Source organism: Cololabis saira, chromosome 5, assembly GCF_033807715.1.
Source record: "Cololabis saira isolate AMF1-May2022 chromosome 5, fColSai1.1, whole genome shotgun sequence".
NCBI lineage: Eukaryota > Metazoa > Chordata > Actinopteri > Beloniformes > Belonidae > Cololabis > Cololabis saira.
In genome coordinates this window covers 15,104,292-15,122,107 of record NC_084591.1, presented here as the reverse complement: position 1 = coordinate 15,122,107, position 17,816 = coordinate 15,104,292, and the positions used below count along the sequence as shown (strand labels likewise).

Here is a 17,816-nt window from a genome sequence, read left to right as displayed (position 1 = left end):
CGAAAAGTTTCTAGAACCGCTACTGCCAGGCGCTCCCTCCTCCATCTATGTGCCTAATCCCTTCACTTCACACAGGTCACACACACACACACACACAACGAAGTAGCCTTTTACAGTCAACAATCATTCTCCCCAGTCCCCACTCATGATGAGACTGTGAGGTGAGCATTGAGCAGTCAGAGTCGTTAGTTACTCAATTAGCGCATATTGATGTGCAAATTAGCGCATACCGTTGTAGTAGCTAAACAAAATAACTTGTCATGTGCCTGCCAGACAGGTGACGATTGGCAAGGCTACCATGACACACCAAGCCAGCCAGCCATCATGCTAGCTCGCAGTAAAGCGGGTCTAAATGGATGCAATGTCTTTTGAGAAACAATATGGGCATAAGTGAAGAACATATTTTCAAACGGGTCTCTTGTCTTCTGAATGAAATTAAGCCCTTCAGAATCGCAAGTGGCTGCTTTTCAACTAGTTGACTGCAAACTCCTGCTTTAGCTTACAGTATATTATTATCTTGTCGGAATATTATTCCAGCCAATAAGTTAGGAAGTTCCATTTGATTTGATTTAATTTTACTTTTGCCTACAAAGCAAAATATTACTTTACTTGAGTCTCCCCTGAAGTGATTTTGGTATTATTTATGCAAGCAAAATTCTACCATAACCTGTATGCAGAATATATATAGGGAAACAATTATTTTTTCATCGCTGTAAAACCACAGAACAGTAAAGAAGATATTGATGTGTATAGGTCTTCATAGATCTAGTCTCTTCATTTTGACCTCAAAGTGCACCAGATTGATCCATTTTTACTTAAAATCTACAAATTTTTCTTCCGGGGGGGCATGCCCCCGGACCCCCCTAGGGGTTCTGTGGTCCATGAACTTTGGTAGGCTGAGCCCCCCCAAAGCTCTGATGCTAAAATCGCCCCTGCCGCTGACCACTTTCGGTCATCTGCAACTGCATCGCTGTCTCGTTTGGGTCTGCTACCAAACGGGACAGGTCCAGACTACAACGGACAATTAGGGACACTCGGTGCTTTTTTACTTGTTTATCACCCCACGGACCAATAGAGGTCACTTTTTTTTATACCATTGTAGTGTATTTAACATTTCTAAAAATAATCTGACCAATTCAAGAGCCCCTCCACATGTGGGGCCCCTAGGCTGCAACCTAGGGAAGCCTGTGCATTAATCCGCGTATGTATGCATGTGTATAGATATATATATATATATATATATATATATATATATATATATATATATATATATATATATATATATATATATATGTATTCATATATGTATGTAGGTATGTATGGGTGTATGCGTATGTATGGGTATACATATATATATGTGTGGTGTGATTATGTGTGTAAGTAGATATATTCATAGATATAGAGCAGATACAGTATAGTATAAATAAGTATATTTATATGAATATTTATATGGGCATGTGTGTACAAATATATAGAAATATTCAACTATTTGTATGTATGTATGAATGTATAAATATGTGTGAGTATAATTACAGTATATAATAATAATAATAATAATAATAATAATAATAATAATAATAATAATAATAATAATAATGTTATTTATCAGTGTGAGTACAGTGTGTGAATATTTATAAATACAGGTTAAGGACTAAATAAGTTTACACTTCTTCCTACTCCTTTTTGGGCACATGTAAATCAAGATAGCAAGTTTTATAGGATGAAATTCTTTGTTTTGTTGTTTTTGTTGTATATATAAAGAGAGGGAGAGATAGACGTTTAACCTCATGCACAAGATGCTACAACCCAGATAACTTAGCAAACGTATGACGAGGTAGAAAGTATAAAAACTCCAGCTCCCACAATGCACCTGTTCCCTCCGCGCAGCCGCAGTGGCGTCGACCACCAGCCCCGCTCCCTCCTCCCAACTATAATGCTAGCTAAGATGGTGGTTTGAGCGTAATTTGTCTCAACAATACCAAGAAAAGAGAGGGGCAAACACGCCGTTATAGCCTTTTAACTACACGACAACAGCACGCGTACTGTAATCCCAACCCGCCGCCCCAGACAGATCGGGACATTCGGGGTGTATTCGGCCAACAGTCGCCGCCCAACTCGGAGTGACTGGAGTCAGCTCAACACGGACAGGGTGAGTGCCGATAGCCCAGCGGCTCAGCTCACAAAAAGCGGCCGCTTTCGCTCGGTCGTGTCCGCCGACGGGGTCATATCCAACTGGAAAGTCCCATCCAGCCTTCCCGGGCCGTGGACGGGTGGTTTGGGCTCGTTTAGGGAGGTGTCAGGGGTTTTGTAGAGCTGCAAACTTCCCTGCTAGTCTGCGTGGGCCGCAATGTAGCAGCCGGGGCTAAAGGCGCATAGCAGCAACCAAAGCTGTCACTTTTACACTTTTATGTGCAACTAAACGCCCCTGCCGGCTTCATCCTGGCACTGGACGCAGATATCAACCCTGTTTTCACTTCTGCATGCTTTTCCTGTGGATTTAATTACATTTACAGGCTCATACCAATAGTTAAACCTTATAAATATACATTATTTTTTTGTAATTCAAAGTTTTTATTCTTTTTTCATTATTGCAACACACAAAACGAACATCAAACACCACAGACATCATGGAGATCAAAAATAGCAAAAAAAAAAAAAATCAAAACAAATTATATTAATAGAAAAAAAAAGTAAATTTGAAAAATCTAAAAATAAATTAAGTAAAATTAAGACAGGCAGGTTCATCCTGGCACTGGACGCAGATATCAACCCTGTTTTCACTTCTGCATGCTTTTCCTTTGGGTTTAATTACATTTACAGCCTCATACTAATAGTTAAACCTTATAAATATACATTATTTTTTTTGTAATTCAAAGTTTTTATGCACAGACATCATGGAGGTCAAAAATAGGAAAAAAATAAATAAAAATTATATTAATAGAAAGAAAAAAAAGTAAATTTGAAAAATCTAAAAATAAATTAAGTAAAATGAAGACAGGCAGGTAAGTAAGTCAAATTAACACATCTGTCTACATGGGTGCAGATCTCGGGGGGGGGACGGGGGGGAGATGTCCCCCCCAATTTCTGAAAAACATGAATTGTCCCCCCCAATAAAAATACCCTAAATTATTCAAAATTGAACAAATGTATTTTCCGACTTAAAGGTTGAATATGTAGAATATTTATTAAAAATATATTTCTAAAAAAATAATACATCCACGGTGCGTTTTGAGGTGTACAGAATGAAAGTATTGCTACTCCATACATTGTTTTTTTCAGTCTGAATTAATATTTTTGAAGGGCTCGACAATGACTTTTTTGTTAGTTTAAACAACTTGTTTAGGGCTCCATATTTCATCCATATATCAATTGATCGTGCATAAAGTAGTCCCATAGGATAAAAGGAAGATGGTGAGAAGAATTTGAGATGAGTAGACACTACATGCCCAAAACCCTTAAAATTATGATTTACGAATATAACAGTTAAGTAAGCAGTGACACACACTGTTGGCTGTTTAGGACAAATAAACAAGAAAGGTAAGCACAATAAATGATTCCCTGTGCAGTATTTTTGGGCGAGCCTTTACCAATTTATGGCATGGTATGAGTTGCATATTGGCAAAAAATTACAAATTAAAATCACGTTTGTGTCCCCCCCAATCCTGACTTCGGATCTGCACCCCTGTCTGTCTACCAAAAGTATTCCATTTTTCTACCATATCATTTTCACAGTTTAATCTTCCCAGCATCTTCTCACATGCCACTGTCTCCATCATCTGTGTTTTTCACATACTCAGTGTGGGGGCTTGTGGTTCCTTCCAACACCTCAGAATAGTCCGTGCACATGTTATTAGGCCAGTTTTATTATTCTAAAACAATATTTGTCCAACAGAGGTACCACCGTTCTGTCTCCAAGAAGACATAGTCTTGGCGATCTGGGAAGTTCACAATTTAATGATTTACTCATACATTCTATCACTTTTTCCCATAAGGGGAGGATCTTAGAGCATTCCCATAATGCATGCATAAAAGTGCCCCTTTCTGCCCCACACTTCCAGCATAAATCATTATCAGTTAGTCCCATTCTGTTAAGTCTTGATGGTGTAAAATAATATCTATAAATATACATTATTATATATATTTATATACATACATGTATATACACTAAGCTTCTTTTTACCTATTTGCTTAGCTCTCATGAGTCTGACACAGCAGACAGCAGCTAAAGTTACCAGCATGACTCCCTGCATGACTTAAGCAGTGATATCAGACACTCCTGTAAATGTTTACTGGCGAACTGCGTCCATGCATGTGAAATGTTGGCTTTTTTTTTGTCTAATGTAACTTCCCCCCCTGTCTGTCTGTCTGTCAGCTGGATGCAGTCTGTGTTTGTAAGGGAGTGAATCTGCTGGGCCCTGTCACGTAGAAAAACCCAGGCTGCTGCTGCTGCTTGTTGAGATGCCATCAACAGGCTTTTTTTTCTTAATTTATAAATAAACACACTTGTTATTTTTTTTTTATAAATCAAACTTTATTTCAATTCCAGAAACGTACAATGACATCAAAATAAATGGCAGGCATCATTCAATAATATAAAACACAAACATACATAGGCATTATTATAGTTCAAAAAAATATTAAATTGTTCTCTTCACTAAAAAAAGCTCAATAAAGTGCAAGTCGTTCGTGACCTTAACAATTACACTAAATAATAAAAGGAAGGCAATAGCCTACATTCAGATATCTGTAAACATTTCTTTTATGAGGTTGACAGTAGTATTACATTTTTTGTTATTAACCAATGGTATTGTCTCAAAATACATTTTCAAATCAACTTTAAAGGAACTAAGGATGGACAGGCTTTGGAGAATTTTGCTTTATGAATGTGAAACTTAGCAACAAGAATCATTAAATTGACCAGTTGTTGAATTTTGTAATTTTGGTTTTCGTAATAAAGTAAGATATCTTTGGCTTCTAATTTAATTACATTATTAGTTTGTATGTCAAAAAATTCTTCCCATTTTTTCCAGAAACTTAAAGTATGTTCACATTCATAAAACAAATGTATGATGGTCTCTTCGTCATGTTTACAAAATACACATCTGCTATCAATGTCTACAAATTTGGATATAAGTTGGTTGGTGGGGTAAATATTATGTAAAATGTTATATTGGACTTCTTTTATTTTGTTTGAGATTGCAAATTTATAGGGGAGGAGCCAGGCTGTTTTCCATTGAATGTCTGAAAAATGGGAGTTCCAAACAAATTTCCCTCTTAAACACACTTGTTATATTCTGCCTTAAACGTACACCGTGACGTGTCAGCTGAGGATGAAATGCAACAACATCCGCACTAAACACCGGCCTGTCATTGGTTCTGTTTTTAGCTGTTTTCTTTTTTGATGACTTGGATTTGTTTTTGTTTGGCAAACCAAAGTGGGGAAAAAAAAGCAGTTTTGGTCAAATTCTCTCCCGAAGGTTGAAATGTGGGTTTTGATTCCATTTTGATCATGTGTTAGTAAGTGAGACCCACACCGTTGCTGGGAGCTCATGCTGATGCTCTGATTGTCTTTGTTGTCCAACCAATGGACCTGAATTAGGTCATAATCAGTGTACTGTCATGTAGGACTGACAAAAAAACCCTCATAAGAATGTTTTCACTGAGCATGTCATGAGTACAATCACCTGATTGTATTCATTTGGCAATATCTTAGCAAGGTTGGTTTTGTTTACCTTCTATAGAAACTTTACATGTGTCATGACTCGGCTTTATTTGAATATATACAATAGAATAGATTACTTTATTAATACCCAAGGGGAAATTTTCTTGAAAGAATAATACACACTATGCAACAATGTGCCCAACTCAAAATATTCAAGCATCTTTATGGTGATGAGCATCTGTTGGCATTAATGATGTGGGGTTTAGATCCAAACTCATACACTATAACATTGCTGTGAAAACATCTTGAATTAAAGCCACACGACAAAGAAGTGCAAACAGCCTTGAGGAGGGTATTTCCCAAATGTTTTATGATCAAAGGTGTTAATAATTACTAATCCAAAAGCTTTTGTGGCATAAAATGAATGAGACAACAAATGCACATCTGTATTGGCAGTTATCCCTTTTTAAGTTTGATAGCCAAATAACAATGACAACTGTAGTCTGATCTAGTACATATTTGCATCTTCCTTTTAAGAGAAACACGTTAAGCCATAAATACTTAAATATTTCTCTATTTAAGAGCAAATTGTCAGAGTATAAAAAGTTGTTTAGCCTCTGAATGTTTTTGTTTAATATTGTACATTTGAAAAATGCTTTCTGAAGCCTAAGCAGTGTATGAAAAGCCTCTTAAAACATTAGTTTTCTGAAAAACTTGACAGAACTACAGGCTTTCTTTTTCAGCCTATGTTGAAACTATAAACAGGCACTTTTGAAAAGGAGACCTTTAACCATGTTTTACTGCAAATAATCAACGTTTGTCTTGTGTCCTTAAAAAAAAAAAAAACAGAAAAATAAGTAAGTATGTCTTGAAATAGTTTAAGTGTCATGTGGTACTCACATTCTGGTTAAAGGATACAGCTTGCATATGAGACAAATGCATACATATGTTGCGTTGGGTCCGAATAGTTTAGTCTGCTTTTAAAAGACAAATATTTGTTATTTGGTAAGACTGCAGTTAAACTGCAAGTCTACATGACCAAAATATTTTTTCAGAACTCTTAAAAATATTACCGATTCTTTATTATTATTTTGTTGGAGCTAATGAATGTGCAGTTGTTTAAACTTTTCTTTTATTACAATACCATTAAAACATGAAGTTTGCAGTATTTAAGAAATTGATGTTGAGAGCATGATTTTAGTTTTAAAGACTGTATCACTGTAGTAGTAAGTATTGGGGACAAAAGGAAAGAATGTGTTGTCAGCCATGGCCAGATGGAGTTCTAACTTGGATCCTACTTGGATTTTTATTTATTTATTTTCATAGCCCTGTGCTCTGTGACCAGCCTCCGTACTCACCCTCGCCGTGCAATAGGATGTCCCACAGCCCTGAAATGAAGGACGACCCCATGGAGTGCCCTCTGTGCATGGAACCGCTGGAGATTGATGATGTCAATTTCTTCCCCTGCACCTGTGGCTACCAGATCTGCCGCTTCTGTTGGCACCGCATCCGGACAGATGAGAATGGCCTCTGCCCAGCTTGTAGAAAGGTAAGGGAAGGATGTGATGGTCAAAAACAAAAAAAAAAGATCACAGTAAGGGGAGTGTTACTGGTGAAGCAGAGGATGATGAAGTTGAGTGTTGGGATAGTCTTGTTGCAAGAGAATTGATCTTTGACAGTTTGACCAAACAGTATGTTAAACCCTTTAGATCACAATTTTATGCATTTCTAAAATTACATCAGTTTTTGCATGGTGGACATCTGAGTTTGTAACAAAAATGTTGTGTATTTTTGTGCAGCCATACCCAGAAGACCCTGCTGTCTACAAGCCTCTGTCACAGGAAGAGATCCAAAGGATAAAGAACGAAAAGAAGCAAAAACAGAATGAAAAAAAGCAGAAGGTGACAGAAAATCGCAAGCACCTGGCCAGTGTGAGAGTGGTCCAGAGGAACCTGGTGTTTGTGGTAGGGCTTTCACAGCGACTCGCTGACCCAGAGGTGAGCACATCACATCTTAATGACTCAGACTTTGGCTACTTGTGCTACAGGATTGCTTGAGTTTGTGGGTTTTTTAATGAATGAGACGCAGGCATTGACACTAATAAAGTAAAAGAACTGGCTGCCAGATTTTGGTTAATGTATCCAGACATTGCTAAAGGTAGATGAGCTCTAAGAGGAAATTAAATCATGAGTAGTATCTCTGAAAGAACTTGCTGTAGACAAACCTCTTTTTGTTTTCCCCACAGGTCTTAAAACGACCAGAATATTTTGGGAGGTTTGGAAAAATCCATAAAGTGGTCATCAACAATAGCACATCTTACGCAGGTTCACAGGTGAGACTTTGATTAGTTTAAGGAATAAATATTGCCTTTTATGTTTTTTTGAATTAAATCTTCAACATTACAAATAAGAATATTTTTGAAAGTAAACCAATTACTCATAATTTAAATGGTTGATAATATTTTAATAAGATTTGTTGCACCAGTTGGCTTGTGTGTGTTTACCTTTTAATTTCTGTTGTTCAGGGGCCTAGTGCCAGTGCTTATGTCACTTACATCCGCTCTGAAGATGCTCTACGAGCAATACAGTGTGTGAACAACGTGGTGGTTGATGGCAGAACACTCAAGGTGAGAAGTTAACTACTTTTCATTTTTATAGAAGTCTTATGGTCTAATAATAAGTACAAGTTTTATTTACATGAAATCCACATTATATTTATACAGTCTAAATATTCATTCTACTAGGCATGCATTATTTTTAACTTTTAAAAGGAACTATAATATTTTAGTTCAAGTTTTCTTTTATTATTTCCTCATCGATTTGATTTTTGTCTTTATCTTGCAGGCTTCTTTAGGTACAACAAAATACTGCAGTTACTTCCTCAAAAGTATGCAATGTCCCAAACCTGATTGTATGTATCTACATGAGTTGGGAGATGAAGCAGCTAGCTTTACTAAAGAGGAGATGCAGGTAAATGTTTTGGTTCTTACTGCCTAGAATGTGACTTCTTTTTTTGTTGGACATTTTATGTTGACCCCTGTTTGTTTTTTTTCTATTTAGGCAGGGAAGCATCAAGAATATGAGCAGAAACTCCTCCAAGACCTCTATAAAATTAACCCAGGCTTTCTACAACCTCCAACATGTGGGACGGAGAAGTCAAAGAGTAAACCCAACGCCACACAGAGGTTAGTTTTGTATTTTTTATTTATTTTTTTATCATGGATCATAGTATATTACTTGATGACTTATATTTCTCCTGTTCTGCCGCAGAAGCAACAGCAGCAATGGTAAAGATGGGTGGCCAACACTGTCAGGGCATAGCAAACTGGCCAACGGGCTTTCAGAAGACCGCAAATCCCCTCCACTACTAGACTATTTAGACCAAGAAGCTATTAATTCAGACGGGTTAGAAACAGAGCTGGGTCCTGGCCAGCGTACTGCCTTGTCCCCATTCTCCTCTAACTGTGACAGCAACAGGTAATAGTTACATAATCTTTCAGAAAACAATTGTGTATATATTCAACTTTTCTTTTCTGTTGATGCATATATGTGTTTTCAATCCGTAGTCCCAGTGACAAACCTACAGACTCAATCGGTATGGTGAATGGAGAGACTTTACAACAGGTAAAACATTATGTATGGTTGTTTTGGTGAAATATAAATCCAGATGATTGATATGCAGAAACCTTCATGCCTTTTTCTCTTTTTATTTCTTTCTTTTCTTGTTTCTAGATGCCCACCAGTGACTCCCCCTCCCCTCCTCCAGGGCTAACCAAACCCGTCCTGGTGGTGCCAATAAGCATAACAGACCTCTCGGCCCGTTCACCCTTTGAGGGTGCGGCCGCTGAGTCCCAGTCCCTTTTTTCAGACAACAGTAACTTCAGACATCCTAACCCTCTCCCTGCTGGCCTGCCCCCCTTTCCCAGCTCTCCACGTGGCAGTTCTGATTGGCCCATGACCCCCGAACCACAGAGCCTCTTCACATCAGGTATTCATTCTTGAAGATACTATAATTCTTGAATATCCTCTGAATTAGGTTATATTGATTAGTAGTATTGTTATTTTATTTTGAGATCCCCATGACCCTGTCCTGTATACAGGTAAATGTTTTGGTTTTTAATGCATAGAATGTGACTTTATTTCTGTTGGATACTACTTGGATTTTATTTATTTATTTCGTTTCGTGCATGGTGGTCAATCTACACACCCATGACCGAAAAGGAGCAGGATGAAGACAAGTCTTATGTTACCTGCCCCTTATTAAATACCAAAACAAAAAGAACAGTCAATGTAACCAATATTTACAAAAATATACACTTAAATAGAACCAACCACAGATATTAATAATACTGCTTAATTCCCAGTCTATTCATGATCATATAACTTAAATATTTTATCTTTATACATTTTTTTGAACCTAAGTGAATTTGTGCATTCCTTTTAAATCATTTTGTAGAGAGTTCCACAGTTTTACTCCCACAACCGATGTACACATCTGCTTGAGAGTGGTCCTTGCATGCTGTTTGAAATTATATTTCCTTCTATGTTCTATATCTTCTGGATTTGAAAAAATAGATAAGCAGGTATAGAAAATTAATGGATGTTATTATGTCCTATATAGGGTTGTATTGATTCCATCATCTCTGATATCACATTTTATAGTTTTCAAGCAGTACGCTGACCTGATTTGGCCTTTATCCTTAATATTTGTTTTCGTACCACTGCAGCAGATTATAATTCTGTCCTAAATACCTTTTTAATGGGTTCAGGAACTTTGGCAGAATGTCGAGTATTCGAAGCTTCATGTTTTTTCTGTTGTATGAATGTTGAAAGTCCCCAACACTGAGCGGGGGAGGTTTGTACATACCTTACACGGTGAACGTGGCCCACACACGCGGTACCAAACAAGGCAGGTCCACATGCTCGTGACTAATACTGAGTGGTGCACATGCCTGGTCAAGTATTAATTACTGTATGAGACGAAAGAAAGAAACATGATTTATAGGAATAAAAACAACAGAGAGGGAGTTTATATATTTTCAACTTGTCACTCAGTTTAAAGGATGCCACACAGCTGGTCTCTGTTATCCCGTCATTCCCTGAACAGCTAAAATGGAATGAATCATAATTGAAGGTCACATTCTCACGGTTGTCAACGTGACAGCGCTGCGACCATACACTGTATAAAACAATGGACTAAGCATTAGGTCACATGACTCATTGATTTGTGAAGAAGATTTGAAGCCCGTTTTTTTTACGATGAACAGCCATGTTGCTTGAGAAGCTGATGGGAACACCCCCACCTTATGTCAATCAAATCTGGCGTCAGCTCCCAGCTCCTTCAGCCGATCCTCTCCTAAATATCTTCAGAGCTGCCGTCAAATGTTTACTGCAGAATAATACCATTTAACATTGACTTGCTGGCGAAATCATTTAGCCAACGCTGGGTTCATACAAACTGGTGGTTGCTTCTCTAAGTAGCATGACGATTACAGATGAGGAAGTGATACCTGCTAGCCGTTGGCTGAGCTTACTGTCAGTTAATCGTATTAGAAATACATTTAAGGCTTATTGGCCGTACGCACTAAATTCTATTGAATCCCAAATTCACCCCTTAGAGCTGTGCGTGGCAAACAATTGAGACCAAATTGCTTTTTTGAACCAGGATGTAAATATATTTATTTCTGCTCCAAAGTTGGACATTTTAACATGGGAGTCAATAAAATGTGAACAGCATCTAGTGGTCAGTCGAGGAACTGCAACTAATCTTAGTTCCACATGAGCCTCAAAACGGGAAGTTAGATGGTTGGTGCCTGATAGCAACAGGCTGTTAGCTCGTATACCCAAACTGAAAATCTGATGTCCACCTACAGTTGGAATATTCAGGTTACTGATCTTTGGTTCCAGTTTTATTAGGCTGATACAGGAGATGTTAATAATTACCAGCAGAATATTTGTAATGTGAATGTACAAATACAGTCAGAGGGCTAACCATTTGCAATCGAGCTGAACAACAGCATGACTGAATAGGGCTGGGGATCGATTCGATTCCGATTCTTAAGATTCAGAATCGATTATCAAGATTTCATTCGACCTGATTCGATTCTGATATTGATTTGGGTTAGTGTTATTAAAACTGTTTTTTGAGCTGTTGCATAAATTATATGACTGTAGTTATGCAAAATATTACTACTAGTATTATATTGAGATTCAACAGCAAGTATTGCAGCTAATGATGCTGTAAGGACCAATCAGCTCCCAGAATGCTGATAGAATTGCTTTCAGAAACATCATGTGGGTCAGAATTACCAAACAGATCCAGGGAGGAAACAGAGACGGATGAAATCGGTTTTATTTTTTCCCACATTCCGTTTTTATTTGTTCCATTTTTGGTCTATTTTGGTTTTTCATTTTTGAGCGTTTGGTTTTTAGCATTTTTTGCAAATGTAACCCCAAGACAGTATATAAAGTAATGAAATATAGACAATTTATGCAATTATAACCTAACACTTTAATGTTTTCATACCTAAAACATGGCACCAGTTATTCTCGTGTCCAACAAAACATTCCTTTTTTGGGGATAAACAAAAAAATAACCAAAAGTTGTAATGTAATGATGAAAAAAAACAAACATAAATAAATAAAAGAGAAAAAAAAACCAACCCCCCCCCCCCCCCCCAAAAAAAAAGATCTAAAAAAATCGATCTTTAGAAATATGAATCGATTTTTAGGAATTAATATGAGAATCGATTTTAGAATTGGGAAATCGATTTTTTTCAACACAGGCCTATGACTGAAGTAACAAAAGTGGAAATGTACAGGACTTGCCTCACTTTTTTTTTTTCTTTTTCCCCCCTCTCCTCTCAGACACAATACCCGTGTCTTCATCTACAGACTGGCAGGCGGCCTTTGGTTTTGGCTCCTCCAGTAAACAACAGGACGACGACCTGGGCTTCGATCCTTTCGACGTGACCCGCAAGGCTTTGGCCGATCTGATGGAGAAGGAGTTGACGGTGCAGGATCAGAATCCCTTGTCCCCCGGGCCACTACACCAGGGGAGCAACCACGGCCTGCTCCCGCCCAACCCCAGCGGCAGCTCCCACCACTTCCCCAGTGGCCTGCCACGCCTCCCCCAGCTCCAGCAACACAGACCCATCTACAGCTCCTTCAGTTTCCCCGGCAGTCACAACAGCCAGGCCAGTCAGCAGCAGCCGCCCTCCGCCAGACACCCCTGGATGGGCATCCCCACACGAAATAACCTCACACACTTGAACCACTCAGCCAGTGCTGCCTCACACAGTAACTTTCTGGACCTGAATCTGCCCCCTCAGCACAGCACAGGGCTGGGAGGGATCCCCATCTCAGGTACCAAGACACCTGCTTCACCTTCAAACCTTTCTGTGTGCATGCTTATAACGGAGATTAGATGTGCCACATAATGAAGTTACTTAATATCATCACAACACATGAACTTTGCTGCATAGATGGAAAAAGGCTTGTGATCAGAAATGCATTTATTTTTCCCAGAGATAAACAGAAATGCTGTCAGAAGAAGTTCTGCAGTTAATCACTAGTTTATGATCTAAACACCTTTTATCAACCCCCGCCGCTGTTTTCTTGTCCTCCTGCAGAAAACAGTGGCTCTATAGACGGCTTAAATGTGAAAGAGTGGCAGGACGGCTTGAGAGCTCTCCTGCCCAACATCAATATCAACTTTGGTGGCCTCCCAAACTCCTCCTCCTCTTCATCCTCATCATCCTCCAACAGTGTTAACCACATTGGTGGGCCGGCAGGTCCAGCAGGCATCTCGCACAGCCTGAGCTGGGATGGCACAGCCAGTTGGATGGACCCTGCTATTATTACAGGTAGAAATATATCTCCTGTTCTTATCTTTTTAATATTTATAAGTGACATTAGCTGCACATGTAAATATTATTTAAATTACACTTATTTTCACAGTCAAGGTCTTGGCCTCTAAAAACATTAAAATAGACATTTGAAGTTTTAGTCAGGTGGGTTTTTTTAAAACTTAAAACCTAAAGAAAATTCCACCTGTAACAAACGCTGTTGGTTAGTGAGGATAATTCAAACAGTAACCAGAATATAAAAAAATTAAGTGCAGCTTTATTCATGTGATGAATGATCTTTTCCATTCCGTTGGTATTTTGTCACAATTTGATCAGTTTGGGACAATATGCCATCTCATAATGGGTATATAAAAAAAGAAATCATGACTCATGATACTCTTTGTATCACATCATCCCATAAGTGTTCTTTTTGCGCCTTGTCACTTGGCATTTAAGCTCATAGTTCTGAAGAAAAGCCGTCATTCCCCACCTGCTTTATAAATACAAAGTCTGTTCATGTCCATTTCAAAAATGATTTCTCATATTGCGTTAGGTGATCTTTTGTTTTGAGAATATTTCTCCTGTACCTGTGTCATCCGTTATGTTTTTCTGATGATCTTTCCCGTGTCCCTCGTCCCCCTCAGGCATCCCCGCCACCGCCGGCAACAGTTTAGACTGTCTTCAGGACGACAACCCGCCACACTGGCTCAAGTCCCTGCAGGCGCTCACAGAGATGGACGGCCCTGCCAGCTCCGCCGTGCCCACTCCCCAGCCCCTCCACAGCGGCCTCCTGGACGGCCACCTCCCCCTCCACCACAGAGCCGCCAGCGGCTGGGCTCCCTACATGCCCCCCCCCACAGCCAACCCCGCCAGCCAGTTCCACTCCCCCCCGCCAGGCTTCCAGACCGCCTTCAGACCCCCAGGACAGCCCGCCACAGAGCTACTACAGAGTGCCGCTGTGGATCGCCACTGAACACAGACTGCAGCAGACACCCATCCATTCCCCCACTTCCACTTTATTCCCACTCATCCTGTACCCTGCTCCCTCCCTCTCCCCCCTCACCCCCCCCCATGCAAAACACACCAATCTCTGCAGAGTATGATAAATTAACAAAGTAACAAACTTGCTTTCTTCTTTTTGTCCTCATCCTTCCCTTTTGTCTACTCTGAAGGCCTGTTTGTTTTTGTTTTTGTTTGTGGCACATGAGTTATCAGTACCCTTTGTCTGCTGCCATCACCACTCTGTAGAGCAGTTCTGGGCGTAACATGGGATTCATTGTGTAGCTTTAGTGTCATCGGGGAGCACAAGAGTCAGAATAGCATTAAGTGCCCAGTGGTGACACAAATTAACTCCACAAACAGGCAAAGAAACAAATTAGCAGAAGTGAGGTCTTTAAAAAAAAAAATAACTAATGATTAAGCATGAAAACATTTTGTGTTTTTTGGGAAAGTTGAAGTCATGATTCGTTTTTTGAGGAATGAAGCAAGCTGTGAATCTGCTCCTTGAAGCTTTGCCCCGAAGCCCCTCATCCTCCCCACTCTTAACAAAAGACTGTGAAACGGTTCGACTTTACAGCCAAGTTGTGAATTTGGCGAGGTGAGAGAGAGATAAGAAAGGTTGGCACTTAAATTGTTTGGTTTTTTTTCTTATTGAGAGTGGGTTTAAAAAAAAAAGATTAAAAACAAGAATTGCAGAAGCAAGGATTTGGTGAGAGAGTGAATACAGATGACGCAGAGGAGTCGAGGGCACAAGCTTTGCATGGGCTCCCTGTTTGGTAGGCACACAAATGGCCTGCCTGACAGGCCGCTTGGCTTACACTCTCTTTAGCGAGGGGCTGCGATTGGCCCCGTCCCGCTGGAGGGAGAATTTGCTGAACCTCTGTATCAGAGGGTGGCGCACTGCCTCACCACAGGGAGCCAGGGCTGTGGGAGATCATGGCACACATCCTGAGCACTAGGGTTAGACTCTTACTCACAGTGCCACTGTGTGGTACCTGCAATAGCTAGCCCTAACATGGACAGCCACTGCATAAACACAGCAATGCCTACACGAAAAAGGATACGTCAAAACTAAAACAAAACAGACAAGGGTAGTCAAAGGGTTAACGGGTCCCATTGCTAAACCCTCGAGGGCTTAAACGAGGCCTTAAAATAGACAGGTGAGAGAAAGGAGCTTGAATGTTTCGAAAGGGGAGTGTTGATGGCTGCTGAAAATAATGCAATATTGTATGATTTCAGCAGCTGAATGCAAACGTGCTGCAAGACAATACCAAGTACTGTAGTTCTCAATCAAGGAGCTCTCAGACAGTAGGATTTGAGATCGACCTCTATGACCGCCGCCTTTTTTTTTTTTCTTTATTGAAGTCTTAATTCTGATCCGTGTTCGCTCTGTCTTTTCTCTCTCTTACCCACCTCCCTCCCTGCACCCTCCCCTATTTAACAGTATTCACAAAATGAACAAAGTCATCCAGGAGAAACCAACACAGCGTCATACAGTGGGTTTTAACATGATGTTGCAAGGAAATAAACAATTTGGAGGCGCTTAAAGGAAGTGAACTGTCCTCTGCAGGTCTGGAAAAATGAACCTTAAATAAAACTGAAAACTCAGAGCTGTTGTTTGTCTGCTCGTCTCTTTGCACCATTCTGATTAAACATGCTTGCTAATTACCTTTTTAAACATTAAAAGTATTTATTTATGCACCAAAAGCATGAAAGGAAGCTCTTACAGTTAGTTGTTGAGTCTTTTGCTTTAATTTGAATGTTTTCCACTAGGGGGCAGATCACGTTATCAGAGACAAAGCTCTGCAGTCAGACCTCAGTCGAGAACACAAGGTGACACTGAATGACATGGACACGACTGTCTTCACAGATGCACAGTGTCCTGTACACTGACGGACATCTGTGTAAATAAGTGAGAAAAGCTGACTTGAATCCAGATGAGAATGATTTTTGATGGTTTTCATCACTTGTGTTGCTGTAGTACCACTGCAGGGAGCAGAGCATATGCACTGTCCTTCAGTTTGCAGCTCTGCACTTCTCTGCCAATGCAGCAATAGATACCTGCAGCACAGAGCTCTCCCTCTCTCTCTCTTTTTCCTTTTCTTTTTTTCCCCATCCCTCTGACTGACAGAGATTAGCACATTTGGTGCTTTTACAGTTGCTCGAGCATTTTTGCACTTTGTTAATAGAATTGGGTACATCCCTATTCATTTTTTGTTAATCCCTAATCCATGTTTTGTGGGAAACTAACAATACATGTAACAAAAAAATAAAAATATTTGTTTTGAAGGCAGAATTAAAAAAGCTTCAGCTTCAGAGTCTGAGTTGTAACCTGATATACTGTACAGTATCTCCTCTCCATCTCCATTTAGCTTTTAAGGCATATGTTATGGCTAAAATCTGCCCAGAAAGGAAGAACAAGCATAAACCGTGTTGAGAGTAACTGTGTGCAACCTTAAAGGCACCGTAGCACCTAAAGTCCTCTGTGGAGGGACTGAGCATCATTTTTACAAGTTAAATTCCCTCATTGACTGTGGATGATGGAGGTATATGTAAAAATGTGCAGTGGGTGAATACAGAGGGGAAATTGAAGTAACGTGCATATGCATGAAACATTTATTTATACCACCTGTAGTATCTGTTAATCAGAGTTAGTATTAATTCTCTTTTTTGACTTACAGAAACAATTGATCGCCTAAATTGGGGTAATTTACTGAAATCCAACAGTACATATGTACTTTATTTTCAATGTTCACATGAGTTGAAATCCTCAAGGATTCTTTTATAACTGCATTTAACAAGATAATGTTTACAGAAGTATTTGAGTGTCAATGCTGTTATTTAGAAATGTACAAGATCCATTCAAGAAGTGTCTCTAAAACTTAATAAGAAACGTTTTTGAAGCATGATATGGGTTGCAGTCAAAAGTTGTTTTTTTTTTTTTAGCTGAGCTGATCTTGGGTTGCAGTTCCTGACTGTAACACACTGCAGTCTGAAACCAGCAGGGCTCTAACGGTGAAGGACAAAGAGGGGCATCAAAAATCGAGTCATGCAAACGTTACTGGACAAACCACAGTCTTTACGATAGATGGCATGTGTGGTTTCTGCTGAGATGCAGCTACTTTTTCACCCAACACATCCTCGTTGATCTCGTCTGTCGACAAGGACTTCATTCCAGACGTTTTTTGTTTTTGTTCAGATGGAGCTTTGCAAAGTCAAATCTGAGGCTTTTTCCTGGAAATCCCTCCAAACAAGCCATATTTGTCTTCTTTTAAGTTTGACACTAAAGAGCTTCAGGCTGACCTGAAA

The 17,816-nt window shown here is 39.4% G+C and overlaps 1 protein-coding gene across 2 annotated transcripts; it reads left to right on the top strand.

The window, feature by feature from the left end:
* Positions 1-1,935: 1,935 nt before the first annotated feature.
* Positions 1,936-16,117, top strand: cnot4a (CCR4-NOT transcription complex, subunit 4a). 2 transcript variants are annotated; one of them, XM_061721023.1, is made up of 13 exons: positions 1,936-2,149; positions 6,989-7,211; positions 7,462-7,659; positions 7,908-7,994; positions 8,187-8,288; positions 8,506-8,631; positions 8,722-8,846; positions 8,932-9,138; positions 9,228-9,285; positions 9,394-9,649; positions 12,529-13,026; positions 13,293-13,526; positions 14,153-16,117. In XM_061721023.1, exons 2-13 carry the CDS (start codon positions 7,038-7,040, stop codon positions 14,479-14,481), a joined length of 2,394 nt encoding a protein of 797 aa, XP_061577007.1. In that variant the 5' UTR covers positions 1,936-2,149; positions 6,989-7,037; the 3' UTR covers positions 14,482-16,117. The 2 variants fall into 2 exon arrangements, with proteins under 2 accessions (XP_061577007.1, XP_061577008.1); XM_061721024.1 differs by lacking the exon at positions 13,293-13,526.
* Positions 16,118-17,816: the final 1,699 nt, after the last annotated feature.

Excerpts from the sequence above, each read along its gene's own strand:
- cnot4a (XM_061721023.1), top strand. The coding sequence starts at position 7,038 with ATGTCCCACAGCCCTGAAATGAAGGACGACCCCATGGAGTGCCCTCTG. Across the intron at positions 7,995-8,186 it reads CATCTTACGCAGGTTCACAG|GGGCCTAGTGCCAGTGCTTA; the intron begins GTGAGACTTTGA and ends TCTGTTGTTCAG. Across the intron at positions 13,527-14,152 it reads GGACCCTGCTATTATTACAG|GCATCCCCGCCACCGCCGGC; the intron begins GTAGAAATATAT and ends CGTCCCCCTCAG.